The sequence below is a fragment of the Copidosoma floridanum genome, unplaced genomic scaffold (genome assembly GCF_036245765.1).
Source record: "Copidosoma floridanum isolate Cflo_tuat_1 unplaced genomic scaffold, Cflo_Japanese_pri ptg000019l, whole genome shotgun sequence".
Classification (NCBI taxonomy): Eukaryota; Metazoa; Arthropoda; class Insecta; order Hymenoptera; family Encyrtidae; genus Copidosoma; species Copidosoma floridanum.
The window spans coordinates 15,944,434-15,964,987 of NW_028321896.1; the positions used below are offsets into that span (position 1 = coordinate 15,944,434).

A 20,554-nucleotide genomic window follows, 5' to 3' on the forward strand; every position below is an offset into this window, starting at 1 on the left:
ATCAAAAGCTACGGGTGCGAAAATTGTGTAATCATTTCTCTGTTGTAGCGAAAAATAATAATTGTTTGCTGTCAAACTCGACAAACATCAAAATAAGGCGATGAAACGTATTTTTCCTCGGTACTTTTATCATTTGATAAGGTCCAAAAATAACTCATCATTTGTTACAGATAAAAGTCAACTCCAAAGATTTTTAGCCACTGCTTTTGTAAAAAGTCTAAAATTTTACGAATAACATTTTTCATAAACTTTACATCAAAACGTACAATGTAGTGTCACACAATATATTGCAATATTGTAATTTTTAAACATTTATATTTGTGTATAGTTATTCTTAATAATTGAGATGTTTGGTTACGTATAATTAGATATTAAGCAAATTAGTTCTTTGCACGAAGTTCTGAGACAGAATCAGGACAGATGAGCGCTAAATTTATACCTAGTGTGATTTTGTGTCGATAAAAACGATTCATTCTGTAATGTTAATCGCGATGATCAAATTAATGCTAACAAATAAAAAAAACGAATAATAATATTAATTTACTATTCTTTATTTTACGTGAAAAGAAAAAGAAAAATTATTTATCCAGTGAACTATACCTCAAAAGTAAAAAATGTTCAAATTATTTAAACACAAAAATCACCTCTTGAAGTTTCTTCGAACCAACGACTTTTTTTTTCTTATCACTCGACTTTGTCATCAAGTGGATCACCTTGTAAAGAAGGAAGAGAAAATATTGCTCCAATGCCCACAGGAAGTTTACGCTGTAACCATATTTCATTATTTTCAGCTTTTCCAGATACACCTCATGTCGCACTGTAGCTATACAAATCACGTGAAGTAGAAATTGTAGGTGTACTAGGTATGTATTAAGCAGTACTGCAGACTTCCGCCGATAATGATAAACGCCAAAAAAGATGTTACGTATAATTTATAGGTACTACGTAATATCGTACGACTTATACATCTCTTTATTATTTCTCTATAAAATTGACTATGTCAGGTATCTTCATACATAAGTATGTGCATTTTTATCATTGACGATAACATCTGTCGTGATTTTACAAGTAGTTTGCATTCTTACTGCTTCGTATAGGATTAATCGAGTAAAAAAAAAATTTTACAGTGATGATGTACCTACAGTACAAGTCCAAGCACGACTCCGCATTCATTTGGTTGAATTTGGAGATCAAACTAAAGTGTAAAAATATCATCAATAAGTGCCAGCTTCGGGTATCATAAAAACATTTTCTTATCTCACCTTATACAAGTTTAAAACTTTCATCACAAGTAATATGTAAATTTTCAAGTGAAGGTATACCTAAACGTATTTACCGCATGATTCATACAATCATACACAAAAGTGCACATCAGGAACAAAATCGTTGATGCCATCAGGGGAATTGACAAGTCGCACAGCGCACATAAACATGAAAACGCAGCACCTACAAGTATTCTGGTCATGTATATACATACGTATAGAAACCTGTAACAGTGAAAAATCAAATATCAATAACAGTTTAACGGACTTTTTATGCGTTATCGCGGATGAAGTACATATATCTTGAAGAAAAGTAATATCTTCCAACGAACGTGTAGGTATTACACACTTGTGGCCTGTTTGAAAAAAAACCACCCTCAACAGGATGGGCAACGCAGATGCGTGCAGAACGCACGAGACTCGGCACTCGGCCAATCGGAGAGGTTTCTCGGGTAGCCGCCGCGTTGGCAGCACCGTACCACGAGCGCGGGAAAACAACCGGAAAGGATGGATTTGTATGGCATGCCTCATTGCGACGACGACATCTGATCGCGCGCGCGAAAGTCTCCTGTTTAGCCTTGTCAGGTCTTGTCCTTACGTCCTTCGTCACGATGGTCCGAGTCGTTTAATCTTGGACAGTTATCCAAAGTACCTACCTACTCGTCGTCGGATTTATCCTCTCGTAAGACGTATCGTTTTTATTCGAGAAGAAAGTTGAAGTAGACATGGAGTTGGGAAACCAGCGACAGGAGTCCCTGGGTGCCACCTCTGGCCCGATTTCAAAGTCCATCGATGTAAAGAAGAACGTTCACCCCGATGTCATCGCACCGTCCGAAGACTCGGGTCTGTCTAGCATTTCGACCAGCCCACCTGGCTCTGTCTGTGAGTATGGCTTGTTTGGATTTTCCTCGCGCCGTCAATGGTAATTTGTAGCGCTTACATTATTATTGCCGATTTACGCCATTTGACCAATTTTTCTCGTAATGGCGGTGTTTTTCACGATTTTCGCAATTTTTAATACGGCGGTTAGGTCGTTTACCCCATACAATTATGGTGGTGGGTGCATGCGGCGATTTAAATGTCAGGTCACGTGAGGACCGTTAATTGGCCGTTGTTTTGTTTACGTGATTCGCAAAAACTTGTCTCAACAGGTTCATCTTTAAAAGCTGATGATGGCCAGGATGATGTCAAGCCGAATTCAGAGTCGACGATCGGCGAGGGTATCCAGTTCGCCGATCCGAGTGTCATCGCCGAGGAAATGCGCGAAAAAGAAGCAAAAATCAAGAGGCAAGATTCAGAGATGTTGGCAGAGAAACGTAGGGCCAAGGAAGCTTACCAGCAGGAAATTCAAGAAAAACAGTACAAATGTCTGATGCACTTGTTGAGCAAGAGCAAGGCTATGAGCAGATTTTTAAACGAGAAGGTTAATAAAGCCACGGAAAAGGAAAGCGTCAAGATAGGCCGAAAAGGCGGTAATAAAGCTGGCAGCAAAAGGGGTGCCAAAACTCCCGAGACGGAAGATGATGCGCCACCACCGAAAAAGAGAGGCAGGAAACCCAAGCAGGTGAATAAACTTTTTCGACAAAACAAATTTTTTTTGTGGCATGTAATTTTAATCCTTGTGACGTTCTTTTTGTCAAATGATTCAGGTCAAACAAAATCTGAGCGAAGAAGATATCTCAAAAGAGTTGGATTCCTTGATTGAGGACGAAGAGAAAGAAAACTCTAGTGCTGTTGCCAACTACGTTAAATCAAAGTATTTTGTGGGAGATTTGCGTGACTATCAAAAAATAGGTCTCAATTGGCTCAAAGCTCTGTATGATCATGGACTGAACGGAATTCTGGCCGATGAAATGGGTCTTGGAAAAACAATTCAAGTTATTGCTTTGTTTGCGCACTTGATTGAAAAACGAGTGCCAGGACCATACTTGGTTATAGTGCCTTTGTCGACTCTACCCAACTGGATCTCAGAGTTTGAACGTTTTGCCCCTGAACTACCGGTAGTCGTTTTTTATGGCAGTCAAAAAGATAGAGGTCCGATCAGAAACAAAGCCATGAAAAAAGTGCGCATGGCTGTGAACTTTACCACACATCCGATCATCCTTACAACATATCAAATGCCCCTTTACGAGCAAAAGTTTTTCAAAACGTTGAATTATCGATACATCGTCATTGATGAAGCTCAGAGGATTAAAAACTTCAACACTCAGTTATTCAAGTAAGATGGTTTACGTCTTTAAAAATTTTTAATTGCATAGAATGCTGTTGTGCTCAATTAAATATTGTAATCGTTTATAACTTTTTTTTTTCAGGGTTCTCAAAATGTTTAACTCAGTGAATCGATTATTGTTAACTGGTACACCTCTGCAAAACAATTTGTCAGAACTCTGGTCGTTACTGAATTACCTTTTGCCTGAAATTTTCAATGATTTGGACGTATTTGAGTCGTGGTTTGATGCCAAGGACGTACAAAATGAGGCAGGCAAAGAGAAATTTTTTAGGCGCGAGCAAGAAAAACAAGTCATGTTTGCCCTGCGCGAGATTTTGCAACCGTTTATGCTGCGTCGCCTGAAGGAAGAAGTTTGTCCAGACATTCCTCCATTCAAAGAAGTTGTGGTGTACACTCCGCTAACGAGTTTTCAACATCAACTCTACTCTGCGATACTCAACCGTGATCTTGAAAAACTTTACATGACCGAAATGCCAGTTGTAGTTGATGTTGATGGAGTTAGACCAAAAAGGAAATGTACACAAGCGGTAAACTTGGATACTTACTACAACGAAAATTATTCAAATATTGTTTCTACTGAACCACAAAAAAGCTTAGCTGAGACCTCGAACAAAGCCAAGAAAGAAAAAAGAGAAGAAGAAATTTCTAAATGGAGGAAATTTGCAACTGTAAACGACGAAAATGTTGAGTTTTTCATAAGACTGAGATTTGGCAATGATGGTGATTATATTTATTATGTTTTGTCTGAAAAAATGTTATTTATATTTTATAGCAAATTTCGTATTTCAGTGATGATGTACAGACACGTAGTTAACCACCCTTACATCATCCATCAACCATTAGATAACTGTGGATTAAGTTTAGTTAACGAAAATCTTATTAAAATTTCTGGGAAAATGTTGGTACTCGATGCCATGCTGAAAAAACTCAAAGCTAAAGGTCACAAAATTTTATTGTTTTCCACCATGAGAATGGTATTGGATGTCATTGAAGATCATTTGTACTTACGAAATTATCAGTACGTCAGGTTGGATGGCACGATTAAGTACGAAGATCGCAGGTGTAACATTGACAAATTTCAAACAGACCCAGACGTATTTATATTTCTACTCACCACTAAAGCTGGAGCCGTAGGTTTGAATCTCGCTGCAGCTGATACTGTTATAATTTATGACAGTGACTATGTAAGCTAACATTTTTGTTTGAATGACAATGTACTAAGTTAAATATTACATGATTTTTATAATTTTTTAGAATCCTCAAAATGATTTACAAGCCATGGCTCGTTGTCATCGAATCGGCCAAACAAAACCTGTTGTGGTTTACAGGCTTTGTACAAAAGGTACAGTTGACGAGGAAATAATTAATCGCGCAAATGCGAAGAGATTCCTGGAAAAAGCAGTGATATCTAAGGAAGGTTCTATAGCAACCAGTTATGAAGGTCTTATGGCGCTTAAAAAACTCTTAGATGAAAACACTAAAATCATAGATTCAAAGAAAGAAGGTAAGCTTCGTTGATTAATAAGTTATCTTAAAAATTGGAAGATCTATGTATGTATAATTGTCTCGTTTCTCTCTTTACAGTCTATACCGAAGCTGAATTAGAAGAAATGTTAGATAGAAGTGACATGTTGAGGGAAAAGAAGGAAGAAACAGAATGATTTTCATTCAACTAAGTGTACCATCATACTGTATGTGTTCGTTTTATTCCATTCTATTTATAATTTTTTACGTATTTATATCGTTAAAATGTTAATATCTGTTTCTTAATATCAAAAGTTATGGCAATCTACTTTAGACAAGATTGTGTGACTGTAAAAAGTACATTTTTTAACTGGAGAAATAGTTTGTACTGCGAGTGTGATCGTAAAGTATTTATTATAGATAATTTTAAATCTCAAGTACCTCTTTGTAATTTAAGAAATTATTTTTTTAATAAAAATGTTCGTTAATATTTTTAATAACACGTTTGTTGTGAAATGAGCTTTAGCTCCAATCACTTAATTTTTCTTTGTTGGTGACAACTATATTTTTCTTTAAAAGTATAATTTATATTTTATATAACAAGGTCGATATATTTACAATTATTAAAATTTGTTACATTTTTAGTCTTCAATCAATGTATAAAAAGTATATATACAAACAGCTTTTTCAATTATCACTTTATATGTGAACATCTGCATTAACGTTGATGTTAACTTCAGCTTCTTGATTTTCTCGCTCTATTGATGCTGCAATTTCCGTTACGTTTGATACTACATCTAACAATTAATGCAAGTGATAAAATTTTCTCAATTTTGAAGTATTATAGTGTATACAGTGATACTATCATACCTGCACATTCAGGGTGGCATTGCTCTAATTTTTTAAATCTTTCATATTTTTGAAGTTTTTTCAATTTCAATTCGAGTAACGTTGGACCAAAAATGTAATAGCCAATCCCACTTCCTGCCACCAAAGCAATGCTTATGTAGCCATTGTAAGTCATTACAGCTAACATAAGAAAATACCCCAAAGTAACATGAAATGACCAATGTACAACTTCTACAGTCCATGCTGTATAGGCGTTGCTGAAGAAGTTAAAAAGTGTACAACCCATACTTAATGTTAATACGAAAAAATTATCCATTAAATAATGAAAAGCAACGTACCATCTAAATGGTCCCACAGATGCAACTGATACTTCTGACACTCTTGATAACAATGACGAACTATCTGTTGGTTGAGTGATGGCACTAGGCAGGTTATGTTGCTTTGTCAATTGACGTAATTTGATTTGACTGATTTTCATAGTTTCGTAAACAATTGCTAGTGCTATTAAACCTATGCAAGTTGACACAAATCCCCATACTGTAGTTATATTATATCCATGGAATATAAAATCTTGTATCTTGACACCAAGCCAGTAAAACATGTGCATCTGCAATCAAACAGTAGCAAATTTGAGACGTTAAATTTAAATACTTGAAAAACTTTTTTACCAACAACGTAAATCGTTATTTTTTTAATAAAAGTGATATACTTATTATTTGTAATAAAAAAAAAAGTTAATAACCATTATGAAGGTTACGCCGAAAAAAGTGCTTCTCCACGAGAAAAATAAATCCAAATAATCACTGATAACATGTTGATAATATAGCTCTTCTGGCAGATATCAACACATTCCACACATTAAAAGTTTCATTTTATATTTTTTTATCACTGATACGCAAAAATAACATTTATTGGTAACAAGCTATTCCTATAAAAAAATTAAAATGAATCTCAGGAAAAGTGTACAGCCTCTCTTATCACCACTTAATTAACAAAGTTAAAAGAACAAATTTTTGATAATTGATAACATGTTCGTTTTGCTCATACATTGCATTGATTAATAGAATAATATGTACATGCAGCGGAAAGTGAAAGGAAAAGGAGAGGAGAGACAAATCAGATGTGATTAATTGTCTATATCTGCAAATAGAATTTCATGAACGGTGGGAGTATAATGTGATCGTGGTATGATAAAAGATAACATACCTCGGCAGGTCGTTTTATTCCTCCATTTGCATCTCAAGTAAGTGATATTGGCTGATGTGGCCATTATGACAGTGCTCTGGCTGGGTGAATGATTAATCAGGTCATTGTGGGGGACGACGATGGTGACACACGAGCTAAACAGTCTTATCTGCAGGATATTTACTGTTATACATATCTATATATCAATGTTGATAAGAATGAACAATAGGAAGAGAGAGAAGTGCATATATATATTATGCTCATGCATATAAAGCAGACGACACAAGTCACATGGTATTGTTTTGTTGTTTTCTTTTTTTCGAAAGGTAAACAGAGTGTTCCTTTTTAATTTGTGCAACGCTCTTTGCATAAATTATGTATATTTACAGAAAGTGGTATCTATATTCATGAGAGCAAGCTGTAAAGAGTCTACCTATTATATTGCAACTTGAGAAACAAACAAGCTGACTAATGACTTGGTCGCCGTGATACCCGTCTATATATATACCACCTCAAGTCCCCGAGGCTCCGGCTTCGAGAAGCTTACACTTTATCTTTCCCTGTATGCATGCGCAGTGCAATTACGGTGCTGCCGTTCAAAGAGGGTAAAAAAGAACTCATTTTCGCTTTGAAAGGTATACATTCGAACAAAGCACTTTATGTACACGGCAGAATTTAAAATCTCCAAAAATCAATACCCACCTGCATGAGAGAGCGGCTGCATCAGCAGCACATCAGAAGCAGAAGAGTTCCCGCCTCGGTTGGAACGTTCTATTCTGCTCCGCGACGCGGAAAAACACACGAAGATAACTGCAAATTTAAATTGTTTTTGATAACGTGTCTCGTGAGAGTTTTTACACCTGATTATTTTTTTCAAGTGATTCTGCAGTGGTGAGTTGTCACCCCGTGGTGCCAAAAAAGGAAAAATAAGCATAAGGTGTGCATGCAGATTTAGAATAAGTTTAAGGTTACTTGTATTTTATAGTAGAAATTATGTTTTTGATCAATTGTATTGTTTTGCAGAAGCACCCGAGGCCTAATGTTGATTGTGATTTTTCGTAGTACGTTAGTTTTGTAAGAGTTTCATATATTTGCTGCTTATCTAAGATACATGAATTTTTGAAACACAACATTCCAGTACTCTGCGTGAAATTCTGTTATTAAAAGGTATGAAGTATTTGAAAGAAAAAAAACAAAGTTTATTGGTGTTAGAGTTTTATTGAAAAAAAAACTTTGTATGTATTTGTAGAGCTAGCTACAATGGCCAAAAAGGTGGACGATGCCTTGACAAGGGAGGACTTTGACGCCGGTCCGTCGAGCTACGATGAGGTAGAGCCAAACTTGTACTTGGGAAATTTGACAGCTGCTACGGACCTAGATTGGCTGAAACAAACTCAAATCTCTCACATACTCACAGTAGACTCTTGTCCTCTGCCAAGAAAAATACAGGATTCTTTGCCCCATATAAAATTGAAGTACATGCAAATGACAGATATGCCAAGAGAAGATTTATTGACCTCCTTTGAGGACTCCAATCAATTTATACAGAGCGCACTGGACTCTGGTGGCAAAGTGCTGGTTCACTGTTACTTTGGTGTGTCGCGCTCGGCCACGATTGTAATAGCATTCGTAATGAAAAAGTACAATTTTCCATTTGATAAGGCTTTCGAGGCTGTGAAAGCGAAACGTCGCTTTGTTGGTCCAAACCCGGGCTTCCAAGCTCAGCTCAAGCTCTACGAAGACATGGGCTTTACAATCGACTGTTCGAATATTCAATTCAAAATTTACAGACTGCAAATAGCCGCTGACAAAGTGAGAAAGGTCAAAATTTTACCCCAGAACTATGTTGACCTCGTAAAACCGGATCCAGCGCTTCTCTCTACTCACCCGGAACCAACGGTAAACTTTATTAAACATCTTCCCCTCTGTTTCGCATTAACTTTCTTCCGTTCATTTTTTTACAAGCGGCTTATGTTGCCTCGAACTTAGGTGTATCGCTGTAAAAAGTGCCGCAGGATACTTGCCAACGCGAGCAACATCCTGCCCCACAGGCCAAAGGAAAAACAGATCTGGCGGCACGTAAGCTGCAAGCGCGACAAGGTACCAAAGCAGATCAGAGCCCTGGAGAAGCCCGCCGAGCCTTCCGCGAAGAAGGAGGAAAAGGAGGAGGCCAACACGGAGCCCTGCAACAAGACGCACTTCGTCGAGCCCTTGGCGTGGATGCCGGATATTCTGAACAAGTGCGAGGGTAAGCTCCACTGTCCCAAGTGCAACTCAAAGCTCGGCTCGTTCAGCTGGGTGTCTGGCTGTCAGTGTCCCTGCGGCAGCAAAGTCGCGCCGGCTTTCTACTTTGTACCTTCCAAGGTCGACTGGAGCAACGCCGTGCAGAATGTTCAGTCGACCGTGTAAGTTGTTTTTTTATCGTTGTTAGATTAATGTGCTCCACCAAAAGGTTGTTGATCAAAGTGTTTGGTATTATATTTTTGAAAGGACTATTGAGACTAAAAAAAAAAAAAAAAATGTTTTCCATTTACATTCAAATGTCGATGATACTTTACCGTGTTGAATGCTATGCGGCGTTAAACAATTGTTGGTCAAAAAAGCGTACAAATCTCGCTGCGTCGAGAGTGTTGATAACTACAATATTTCCAAAGTAACGCTTATGTATTAAAAAAAAAGAGATTATTATTAATATACGGGCAGGGGTCGCGAAGTCATACGTGAAACTCAAGGATGTCTGTTCAAAAGCTTACATTTCTAAAAAATACATACTAAAGGTTTTGCTAGTCACGTTTAGACTTGGAGTATAAGTATGTATAAAAAGACAAAAAAACGACTGAAATGTTTCGTAAATAATTTATTTAACGAGGGTGCGCTAAAGAAACGCTACAAATTTTTTAAATCGCAACGTCGAGTTTTTTAAAGATAATTAAATCACGTGCCAAGCTTCGCTCTATCCGTGTAATTGTTACGACTGCATGAACCTTTTTATTCAGTGTTAAATGTGATGATATACATAAACATACATTTGGGGAAAAAAAGCCCGTATGTTCAGGTTGTTGTTGTTGTTATTGCTGTTGTTACGTCGTACGTGTTACGATCTATACAAATAATATATAACTTATCGTATACATATTTAATATATCTTATATACCTCGTGTACAATTGATCATCGCAAAACACACGTACCTCACGCATGTTTGTATCAAAAATATTGCAATCTCGCTGCGAGAACGTTGCGTGTATAAAATTTTGTTAATAAAAATTTTCTCACTTCGAGGCACCGAACATGTTTGATTCTCGTCATTAAGAGAGAAAAGAAAGAAAAACTACAAAACGTAAATTACCCTGTAATCGTTCGACTCTTTGGATACATATTTTGTTTTACTGTATAAGGTTCATCCCGTATACCACATTGAACATTGTACTGCAGTTGGAAGAACCACCTTTGGTTTGATCGTACCCTTCTTCGTTTTTTTTCATTCCAAAAATGGAAAACAAAAAAAAAGAGAGAAGCAACAAACGCGCCATACTTAATACTTGAAGCTTTTGTTACATGCTAGCGTGCATGGCCGAGTACGCAGACCCGTAGGGATGCGACCTGAGCCTGAGGGCGCCAAGCCCGTTGATGGACGTGCTCGTGCCGTCGTGGTGGTGATGGACCTGCATTACGTCGGCCTGGTGGTGGTGGTAAGCCGAGGCGCCGATGCCGACGGGGTTATTGACGAAGCCGTAGTGCTGGGGGGCCGCCGTGGTCCGCCAGTACTCGTTGTACGGGTTATACTGATTACCGATCTGCTGCTGGTTACCGCTCGGGGGCTGCATCGACTCGGGACTGTTGCTGCTGCTGCTGCTGTGGTTAGTGACGCCCGGACAGACCGATGGGCCGGTGGTGTCATGGTGCACCGAGTGGCTCAGCCGGATCGGCCGGAGCGGCAGGGTCGCCTCCATCTCGCGGGTGGCCGAGGAGCCACGGCTTATCGCCGAACTGCGCTCGTTGCGCCGGAACTTGGCTCGACGGTTTTGGAACCACACCTGCGTCAAAAAGACGTTTTTTTTTTTTTTTTAGATTAGTAAGTACTTGTTGGAGATTCTTCATTTCGATGAATTTTGTTATTTTTGGTTCGGATGGTAGGGGTTTAACGCTGTAGTAAGAGAAATTCTGTGTACTATAGTACTCATAGGTGTCGCTCCAAAAATTACGGATACAAAAAAGTAAAAGTGTTAAAAAAAAAAAAAAAAAAAGTTTTACTTTAACAATCGTACATAGGTGAAAGAGAGAAGAAGCGGAAAAAATGAGGAATTTTCAAATATTGCAAATGTTGGACGAATGGCCCATATAGGTACTCGCGTGGCCCAATTGAATTTGTACGATTTGACAGTAGAGCGGGCCCCTTCCCCTGCCTATACGCCGCTTGTCCAAAAGTCCGTGAAACACGACACCCATGCATTATACATGTACCACCAAGTTGCGGGTGCGCAGTTAACGGATTCCCGGCTCGCTCGTATATAGTTATTAGCTCCCGAATCCAATTTCCCGCTCGCGACCCTCGATCGTTTCATTTTCTGGACCATTATATGTCTTCTTTGTTCGCCGAGTCAGAGCGCGCATACGTGGGATGTACACCTATTTACGCGGAGTAAAATTAATCATTCCACAGGAGTTGGCCCTTTTTTCCATTATTGGTGTAGTCGAGTGGTGGTTGCGTACAAGGGGGTCGGGGGAGTCGATGCCCGTCGTCTCACTCGTATTTCGTATTGTATAAGCCTTTTCATTCCTCGTTTATTGAATTTAAATTAAAGGGCCGTTTTGCCAGCACCGTGCGATCACCATCACCCATATGTAATTATAACTGCTGTGAACCCTACTTGGAGCGCGTTAATATATCGTCGTCGGATAAAAACTTATATAATTATATATCTGCCAGTCAATCCAATGACTTTTCTACGTATTTATAGATGCATAAAAATAATTTGCTACGTAGTAAGCGAAAAACGTTAAAACGATACTGTTATCGGCTATTTTGATATTTTTAAACATAATCATCATACTTTGGCAGTGTTTTGTCTTTACTTCGAACAATCCTCTAAGCTTGAATAAATACATATTTACAAAATATCAAAATAACTGATAACAATTAGTCAACAATCAAAGTCCAATGTAGCTATGTACTTGTAACGGTTACCGATTTCCGATTTTGGGTAACAATTAGGTTTTCCATAAACTTTACGCGCTCGCAAGTGAGTATTTTCCATCATCCACCTATGAAAAAAAAAAAAAAAAAGCAATGAAATTCATCGAAAACCCCTGAAATGAAATCGTGGCGCATTTAAAAGCGATCAACGTTGTACATGCCTGTACTCTTGAAAAATCTATGCTGAGCCGAGTATACCCGCAGTTGTCTCACCACAACGAAGAGAATAGAGATATCCACGTTGGTGAAAAAAAAAAACGAGGCCGTATCCTCGATTTCGGAGCTCCTCGGTATAGTAAGAGCGTATTATGCATAACACCAAAACTCGCCGCTGCCGCGAGAGTCAAAGGAAGCGGAGCGTCAGAAGAAGCGTATCCAATGTCGGTAGCAGCCAAGTTGGAAGGGGAAAAAAAAAAAAAAAAAAAAAAAAAAGACTCTTGGGAAAGATGTATAAGTAAGTGGTGCAAGGGCCACCGATGATCGGCCGCTACTCACTTATATATATATACATAAAAGCGCGCGGAGACGAGAACGGAGGGAAAAAGAGAGGATGGATGCGCTGTTTGACGGGACAGCGTGACGGCTCCTGGCAGACGCGCGAACGTATAGGTATTGTATTTATATACATGCACGTATACACGTGTCTCTCACCATCAGCCAACATTTGTGCACACCACCCATTTCGAGCATATATTATTATAATTTGCACCTACATATATATATAAATTACACTTAACGCATAGAAGAAAAAGGCCGAATATATCATTATACACTTGCAATTAGCGATTGTAGATTTTTTCTCCTGTAATTATATATCTCTTTGGCGGCTAATTGACAAAAAAAATTGTGCTTGCACTTCCGCGCGGAGGGACAAAAATAATACACACGGGATCCCCGAAAATGTTGAATTAACGAAACATTTTAATTGACCCGAGCGAAATCCCACGAAATTCGCCTCCTACCGACCTATGAAGTATATTAGCTTTTGCGCTCAAAGAATTATAACCAAGTGGGATAACGAAGTGTACATTTATACTGTATACATATATATGTATATAGGTGGGACATATTATGCGCGGATTCAAATTCAAGAACCAAACGAAGATCGCACACCTATATAGTTACGAATTGGATATGTACGTACAACACTATGAGATCTCGGTAGGCTAATCATAGCCGCCTTTATTCGGTGTACGTGCTTGCTTATACGTGACAACCTGTCTCCGCCGATTTGCCGACCGACCCGTCCGACACGGTGCGCTGCGCCGGCGGATCCGGCTGATGCTTCTTTCTCGTTCGAAAAGGGGGGATTTATATTTGCGAGCTCGTGTATACTATACGGGCCTCTTGTCGCGGACGAAAGTTCGGCGAATCTCGGCTGTGGAGCTTTTTTTTCTTCGCCTCAACGTTCGACGGAAGCTTTTTGTTCGTTCCAAATACTCAGGGGTGTCTTTTGGTACAGTACCCACGGCTCGGGATACAAAAAGCTTCGGATTTTCCGTCAAAAGCCCAAATGTTGGGGTCATTTTTCTTTTCTCAAACTTTACCAACGACAACGAGAAGAAAGACAAATCGTCATTCTATATACACTCTTCTCGTAGTACAAAACATTTGTACCTCCATCCCCTTGTTCGGATTTTAACGAACAATTCAAACTAAGTGAACCCCGTAACGTCACTATTGAAGATAGAAAAGAAAAACGAACAATTACGTTTTTTGTACCAAGGTATGAACAAATAAAAAAAAAAAGCCCTAGGTTCCACTGTTGGTAATCCTGCACCACATGATCGTGCTTGCGGCAAAAAGCTTCATAATATAATACAAAAAATACAAACTGCATGGACGGACAGAAATTAAACGTATTTTCGTAGCAACATATGAGCAATCATCCAAGCGAGGAGTAGGTATCTATAGAATAAAAGCAAACGGAGAAAGATAAACGAGGCGCGTGTGTCGCTTCTATCACATATAACTGTATGTGCTTAGGTATATTTCGGACGTGATTCATGAATTAACGTCAGCATCGATTCTACGGGCTTATGACAAGTACACGCGACCGCGTGCTCGTAATATTTCTGGTCCAAAAGTTTCGCGGCGCATATTGGTAAGTACATGCTGCATGGATTTTACCCGACTTCGTCGTGTGTGTACATATTATGTTACTTATAAATATGTGTACCTATTGGAGAGTATACGGTAAAAAGTGCGGAACTCGCCAAGGAGAAAGGGTTTTTTACGTAAAAATATAGTGTATACCTGTACTCGAGCTTCGGATAACGAGACACGCGTGGCCAGTTCCTCCCTGACGAAGGCGTCCGGGTAGTGCGTGCGCTCAAAGACCCGCTCCAAAGCGGCCAATTGTTGGGCCGAAAAAGTCGTACGGCTGCGCCTTGGCCTTCTGCTGCCTGCGCTCGACGACGACGTGCCCTCGTTGCAGTCTTGGGCACGACAACATGAAACACACATTGCTCTTCGATTTATTATTTTTACAATGGAATTTTATTTTTTTTAATTTTATTTTTGCTCCGAAACTAAAACAAATTCTCAGACTCAACAAAATATTTACTATAGAATGTTTTCAATTCAACAGTCTTTTCTGAAACAAGATTTTTTCTTGAAATAAGAAAAAATATATAGTGTTGTTTCAAGAGGCTACATTGAATAATTTCTTGATTCTAAGATAATTTTTTTTCAGTGTCTTATCCACTTTAAAATAATTATTTTTGCGAGGGAGGGAATTCGAATTACGTATGTAATTTATGTTACCATTTTATTGGGTTTTGGGTTTATAATCATACTTTATGAATAATTTACACTTGGTCATGTTTCAGCTATAATCTACGGTATGGAGTGTATAAAGTAAGGAAAAACAGTGTTTTTACTGTAATTTTAGTATAAGAATTGTTTTACGGGGTCCATTTTTTATTATTCGACGTTTCGTGCTAAAATTGTTTATTTTAATGGTAAATTAAAAATAATGACCGTATACCCAACAAAAAACTCAACGTGCGAAATTCGTTAACTTTTGAATTCGCTATAATTGCACGTAACTTTCGCCTTCCATCGCGTGAAAATCATCGCATGCCTCGGTATCGTCGTACACTCGCACGAAAAGAGCAAACAAAATCCTTGCTTTTTTTTAAAAAGCGCGAACGTCACAATAGACCCCTTCAAACAAGACTCGCGGTATGCACATACCGTATCACCTATATACATCTGCCAATTTCGCGCTCGCTTGGAATTCTAGCGCGTGGAAAGAAGCGGAAAAATGGTCCTGAATGGACTTCTCTGTTGCTTTCGGCGAGGAGGGAAGGAAAAGAGCCGTACACTCGTATGCCTGTGTGCTCGGTGTACGCGAGAAGCTCAGCAGGGCGGCATTAACGCGAGCAGCATGAGAGGTGCCCCGTGAGATATAATATATATACGGAATCGGTTGTACAAATGAAGCTTTTTACGCGGAAAATAGCGCCGATCTTGTATCGGTTTTACTTGGGAAAAGCTCGTTTTTTATTTTTTTATTTAGCTGAAGTGATGAGTTTTTACGCGCTATACCGGTTATACATCGTTTACGATCGGTATAGCATGATGTTCATTGGAAAATCAATATGGGAAAATCGGTTGGATCAATTTCACTGCTACTTCGATCCGAGTCGTCGATTCTCGCGAAATCATATTTTCCCGTACAAATTGGTGAGAGTAATAGCCAACAGGTGGCGCGTGGCCTACGCATCGGAAATGTGCAAGCGAATAAGTAGAGTTTAGGTGATAAAGTGCCAAGAGACAGGGTAAACAATTGTGCCTTAAACTAATGAGTAAGGAAAATATGTGGCTTTGGTAACGCTTAGCAATGTCTTAGTACATACAGGCGAACCTATTTTTGAAGAGGCTCAGGTCGTCCCGAGGCTGCCTGAACTACTTTTTCAGGCGTGCTACGGTGAAGCGATCTACCTCCCATGCGAGGAACAAACACACAGGATTATTATAGAGTACCGTCATCGGTCAACGTAATTACAATTCGTAACTCCATTAATCGATTGGTCAACCGATTTGCGTCATGATATCGGAACGAATGTGTGATACGAAGTTGAATGATGCAATTTTAAATTTCATGGTTCGCTAATGCAAATTCTAGTAATTGTAAATACGAATCTAGTTGAAAATGTTGCAAACAAAACAATTAATTTGTTTAATTAACTACGATTGGCGGCGTTGAGAGAAAAATCTGGTTTGACGATTGACTTGTAAATATTGTGATGCATTCTCATCAACAACAAAACCTTTAAATGAAAATACTAAAAATCGTTTTGTTTGAAAGATAGCACGACACGCACTTACAAATAAAAAAAGAAACATTCACTCGTTGAAAAAGTTGAAACGAAAAACGTTCAATTTAAGCTTCAATCGGCGACACAAAATTTTGTCACTGCTACAATCAATTTTGAAAAACCCTGCCAGTACACGCGTCATTCGACCTACCGGAAATTTGACTCGGGTTGGACAGCAGCCTGGAGACCGTAAAGTCCTGGGGCGCGTGCGAGTGGCCCACAAGCATACTCGACCCACCGCCAACTCCGCCGATCCCATTCTCCGACTCCGTCAGCATGTTCCCCTTTGTTATACCCTCCTCGCTGACTATTATTTCTTTTCTAGCAACGGGTAATGTCCGTATCAAATCCTCCGGAAGCTGTGATAAACCACCTCGCTTATACTACTGCTGCTCTTCCCCATCGAAGGATCTTTCGTCATTTCGGAGCGGTGGGTGCCGATTTTTCGCCCCTATACGCGATCGGTTGCAATCAAACGCACTCCTATACAGTTGATCCGTCGTTGATTGGGTAAAATGAGTAAACGACACTTTGGACTCGCTCTCCTCGCACCGATAAATCGATCGATCGGTTTAGCCAAAACAAAACAACAGCAACAAAAGGGCCAGGGTGGGGGGTTTTTAACGAAAAAAAAAAAAAAAAAAAAAAAGCGCAAACACGATTGTGGTCGTACACGAAAACGAGCGGTAACTCGGCAAGAGGCAAACTGCCAACTGAGCCGAGGCTAAGACAGAGCCGCTCGAAAAGCTAAGGAGAGATGTTTACCACTTCGTGTGTATAATGTATTATCTTGCGCGTGTGCGTGCGAGATCATCATCATCATCATGATAATCATCGTCATCTTCCCGAGGCGCTCCTTCCGCGGGACGGGAATAGAGCGAACCGCGTTTTCGAGAAGAGTAGGTGGAGATCTCGATACTCTGGCTCCACCCTCGTCAGCCTCCCATTGGGCGAGAGACACGGCCTGGTATATACTCGCGCTCGTGATTTTTGTTTTTCACCGCGTGCAGAGCGATACACTGAGATTCGAGTGCACGTAGTGCACAATTGTGCGTGGGTTGCTGAAACAAAAAATCCTCGGCCCCAAATGGATGTACGTTTCATCACCAAAAAGCTCGGGTAAACGATCGGTAGGTAATAGGCGGGCGATTTAGCTGTCGTTTTTAATTGAATTACGAACAGCTGCCGGCGATGGTTCAGCACGCGAACTCGGCTCAGCGGCTACACAGGCGGTCGGGGTGATTATTTAGCGACGAATTTTCAAATTGAATCAAAGGGACGCACAACGTTGTTTTGTTTTCGCATCTCATTTTACGTCGTACGGAGTGGGGTGTGGCTGCGCTCGCGGCTTGTTAGAACGACTGATTTAATCAATTATCGCGCGTCACAGTGGGAATTGCCGGTTAATAAGCCAATCTTCCAATTTGTCGACGCTGGTACAGGGGCGGGAAAAATCGTGAGCTTATTGCGTCCGAGCGACAGATTTGCGTCTGAGATGGTTTTTTTCTTTTTCTTCTCGTGTCATCCGATTTTTTTGTTAATGGACCAGCTTTGAACATCACACGAGAAGTGTCTAGTGTCTTGTCTTTGCAAATCTTTTTTTTTTTTTTTTTTATTTTCCTCTCCGTTTTCTCCTCTTTCCCCTATGCGGCTACACTTTTCGGCTCTAATGTCTCTTCATCTATGGGCTCATGTGTGCAGTCGAACACGTGTGCGCGAGGCCGCGGACTCGATAGTACAACGTGCGTGGGGATTTTGTCTTTGATTTCGTGGCAGTTTATGGTTTTTTAATTTTTCTATCGACTCTGTTAGTTAACTTTGAAACAAAAAAAATATATCCTTACCCCCCAATTTCATTCAATACTCTCTTCAATTGAAAAAAACTCAAGTTCATTGAATTTCGTATAGTCGAACAATTACTTTCTTAAACAACTTGTTTTTTATTAATATCGTGGGATAAAATATTTTTCTTATCAACTAGAATGTTTTTTTTTTTTTTAATTAAAAAAACAAATTGAACGGAGTGAGTGTTAGGAAATATTTTGTTGTTACAAAGAAATCGAAAAAAAAAAATTCGTCAATCCAAATAAACGTTTACTTGAATACAAATATTTATTAAAATCGTATAACATTAATGTAAATCAAATGAATAATTTCTTTATAACGCAATAATATTTAATATTTGTTTTAAACTCAAACAAATATTTTTTTTTATGTATTCAAAGTAACTTTTACTTGAATTGACGAGAATTCCCGTGTGCATTTTTTTTTTTTTCGTTGGGATTGTCGTTATTGTTATTTCACCAAACTCCAAAAAAACACTTGCAAGAGATGCAATCGCCAAAACCCGAGGACAAGTGCGTCTCGCGCTCTATAGAAAAAAAAAAAAAAAAAAAAAAAAAAAAAACAGACACCTTGACCGTCGCATTTCACGAAAGAGCTGGACTATCGTTAATCAATAACTCATAAAAATCTGGTTCTCTTGTTCTAAAATCTTCATCCTCAAAAAATTGCCGACTGTATAACTTTTGCACACCCTATATATGGGCACACAAGACACGCAGAGCAGTACCCTACACATACACAACATAACAACGAGGGGACGAAAAATCGCGTGCTCACGGTATATACGTATACAAGTATGTGCCGACGGCCCTCTTTTTTGCCCATTTCCAGTTATAAGACTCTCGCCGGTGTATCTCCGAAGAAGAAGCGGGCGCGCCTGAAACGAGGGTACGTATATACACTGTTGCGTTTGTGCGCCAGAGAGAGATGGAGAAAAAGGGAAGGAAGGAAAGAATGGAAGAAATAAAAGAGAGGTCCGTTATATTTCTATTCGCGAGGGGATTTACGAGACGGGCCCGTTCGGCTTTTGCGTCTGTATTCTTTTTTTTTTTTTTTCTCTCTCTCTCTCTAGGCCATTTTATTGTACGTATTTGGAGCGAGTTTGGTACACGCGTGTGAGGCTTATTGGGTTACCTTGTATACTCGCGCGATTTTGAAGAAAAAAAGCTGGAAATCATAGACGGGAATTTTTGGCGCCGCCGAGAGGGGCGATAATTTTGGTAAATACGTGTTTCGCACGAGGCGTCCGACTTCCGTGAAATTCCTGCACGATTATTTCACTCTGAAAAATAAAATTGATTCGTTAAATCGTTTAAGTAGGCTATACCCGTGTTTCGTGTAAATTTTATTGGTAAATCACCCAAATCATTGAGGACAAATATATTTTGCACGAGGAAGTAGGCACGAAAATTTACCTGTACTCGTTGCGACTCGCAAATACAAAGATTATACTTTTTCAAATTCCATTTCTATACCATCGAATTGAAACAGTATTATTCAGCAGTTGCACCGATTAAACGTATGATATTGATCTCGCCGATTTTTAAATACAATACATTTCTGCCAATCACTCGAAACGTGGACAACCAAGTACCCAACGGTGACCACCTATGGTCCAATTCGTTCATACGAACAGGGAAAATCGGTATACCGGTACATACTTCTCTCTCGGACATTTATAGCGAAGGGGAAAAAAATCATAACTCCAATCGCCGGGAAAAAGGCATAAAAGAGCCAAACGATCGCCAACGAAGGAGCCGATCTCGAAAAACGCGAGTTCGCCACTCGTGTACAATGCAATGTACAGTGCACCGGCCCGTTGGCCCATTGGAAGCTCTCGAGGGTCGATTTGGTCAGTCCATTGTTCGAACCCATATCTCGCTGCTCTCGTTGAGCGGTGTACATGTGCGGCGCGCAAAAAAAAAAAAAAAAAAAAAAAAAACCCAGAAGGAACGTATGTACGCGAATATATCGAGGGAGACGAGCGTCTCTTCGGTGATGGCATTGTCGCGCTCCAGCGACGCGTGCGCGCGTTTATAATTCCGAAATAAATCCCGGGATGGACCGTTTTGGAGCTCCCCCCCTTTGCCGCTGGTGCTCTTTTTCCTTTCCACTTTTTTTTTTTTTTCCCCTCATTTTGCGTGTCCGGCTAACAGAAAATGATTATGCTTACACGCGCGTGTACAATATTGTATAGCG

At 39.5% G+C, this 20,554-nt stretch overlaps 4 protein-coding genes and 1 non-coding gene across 7 annotated transcripts; 3 read left to right on the forward strand and 2 right to left on the reverse strand.

Moving 5' to 3' along the window:
• Positions 1 to 1,804: 1,804 nt before the first annotated feature.
• LOC106636682 (lymphocyte-specific helicase) lies at positions 1,805 to 5,442 on the forward strand. Of its 2 annotated transcripts, none has more exons than XM_089593495.1 (7): positions 1,805 to 2,144; positions 2,414 to 2,868; positions 2,912 to 3,480; positions 3,575 to 4,212; positions 4,282 to 4,676; positions 4,747 to 4,996; positions 5,077 to 5,442. In XM_089593495.1, exons 1-7 carry the CDS (start codon positions 1,988 to 1,990, stop codon positions 5,151 to 5,153), a joined length of 2,541 nt encoding a protein of 846 aa, XP_089449621.1. In that variant the 5' UTR covers positions 1,805 to 1,987; the 3' UTR covers positions 5,154 to 5,442. The 2 variants fall into 2 exon arrangements, with proteins under 2 accessions (XP_089449621.1, XP_014204660.2); XM_014349174.2 differs by having other exon boundaries at positions 2,414 to 2,826; positions 5,077 to 5,441.
• On the reverse strand, positions 5,196 to 7,717 carry LOC106636684 (protein SLC31A2). 2 transcript variants are annotated; one of them, XM_014349175.2, is made up of 6 exons: positions 7,693 to 7,717; positions 7,012 to 7,173; positions 6,548 to 6,733; positions 6,144 to 6,412; positions 5,827 to 6,062; positions 5,196 to 5,753 (listed from the first exon to the last, which is right to left on the reverse strand). In XM_014349175.2, the coding sequence occupies exons 3-6, from the start codon at positions 6,548 to 6,550 to the stop codon at positions 5,656 to 5,658; spliced, it is 606 nt and encodes a 201-aa protein (XP_014204661.2). In that variant the 5' UTR covers positions 6,551 to 6,733; positions 7,012 to 7,173; positions 7,693 to 7,717; the 3' UTR covers positions 5,196 to 5,655. The 2 variants fall into 2 exon arrangements, with proteins under 2 accessions (XP_014204661.2, XP_089449622.1); XM_089593496.1 differs by lacking the exons at positions 6,548 to 6,733; positions 7,693 to 7,717 and having other exon boundaries at positions 7,012 to 7,223.
• Positions 7,669 to 10,265, forward strand: MKP-4 (dual specificity protein phosphatase MPK-4). The gene is made up of 4 exons (XM_014349176.2): positions 7,669 to 7,927; positions 8,014 to 8,157; positions 8,240 to 8,889; positions 8,980 to 10,265. Exons 3-4 carry the CDS (start codon positions 8,251 to 8,253, stop codon positions 9,397 to 9,399), a joined length of 1,059 nt encoding a protein of 352 aa, XP_014204662.1. The 5' UTR covers positions 7,669 to 7,927; positions 8,014 to 8,157; positions 8,240 to 8,250; the 3' UTR covers positions 9,400 to 10,265.
• On the reverse strand, positions 9,833 to 17,055 carry LOC106636686 (uncharacterized). Its single transcript, XM_014349177.2, has 3 exons — positions 16,662 to 17,055; positions 14,442 to 14,623; positions 9,833 to 11,025 (listed from the first exon to the last, which is right to left on the reverse strand). Exons 1-3 carry the CDS (start codon positions 16,786 to 16,788, stop codon positions 10,543 to 10,545), a joined length of 792 nt encoding a protein of 263 aa, XP_014204663.2. The 5' UTR covers positions 16,789 to 17,055; the 3' UTR covers positions 9,833 to 10,542.
• LOC111642922 (U12 minor spliceosomal RNA) lies at positions 15,981 to 16,136 on the forward strand. Its single transcript, XR_002759612.2, has one exon. It is a non-coding gene; the product is annotated as a U12 minor spliceosomal RNA (small nuclear RNA).
• Positions 17,056 to 20,554: the final 3,499 nt, after the last annotated feature.

Bases quoted from the DNA above. Each gene is read 5' to 3' on its own strand.
- LOC106636682 (XM_089593495.1), top strand. From the start codon at position 1,988: ATGGAGTTGGGAAACCAGCGACAGGAGTCCCTGGGTGCCACCTCTGGC. The intron at 2,869-2,911 runs GTAATTTTAATC...CAAATGATTCAG, and splicing joins ACAAATTTTTTTTGTGGCAT to GTCAAACAAAATCTGAGCGA. The intron at 4,213-4,281 runs GTGATTATATTT...TTCGTATTTCAG, and splicing joins ACTGAGATTTGGCAATGATG to TGATGATGTACAGACACGTA.
- LOC106636684 (XM_014349175.2), bottom strand. The intron at 6,063-6,143 runs GTACGTTGCTTT...TAACTTCTTCAG, and splicing joins TCTGTGGGACCATTTAGATG to CAACGCCTATACAGCATGGA. The intron at 5,754-5,826 runs GTATGATAGTAT...ATTAATTGTTAG, and splicing joins ATGCCACCCTGAATGTGCAG to ATGTAGTATCAAACGTAACG.
- MKP-4 (XM_014349176.2), top strand. From the start codon at position 8,251: ATGGCCAAAAAGGTGGACGATGCCTTGACAAGGGAGGACTTTGACGCC. The intron at 8,890-8,979 runs GTAAACTTTATT...CCTCGAACTTAG, and splicing joins CTACTCACCCGGAACCAACG to GTGTATCGCTGTAAAAAGTG.
- LOC106636686 (XM_014349177.2), bottom strand. From the start codon at position 16,788: ATGCTGACGGAGTCGGAGAATGGGATCGGCGGAGTTGGCGGTGGGTCG. The intron at 14,624-16,661 runs GTAGGTCGAATG...GTCGTGCCCAAG, and splicing joins CAACCCGAGTCAAATTTCCG to ACTGCAACGAGGGCACGTCG. The intron at 11,026-14,441 runs GTATACACTATA...TTTTTGACGCAG, and splicing joins TATCCGAAGCTCGAGTACAG to GTGTGGTTCCAAAACCGTCG.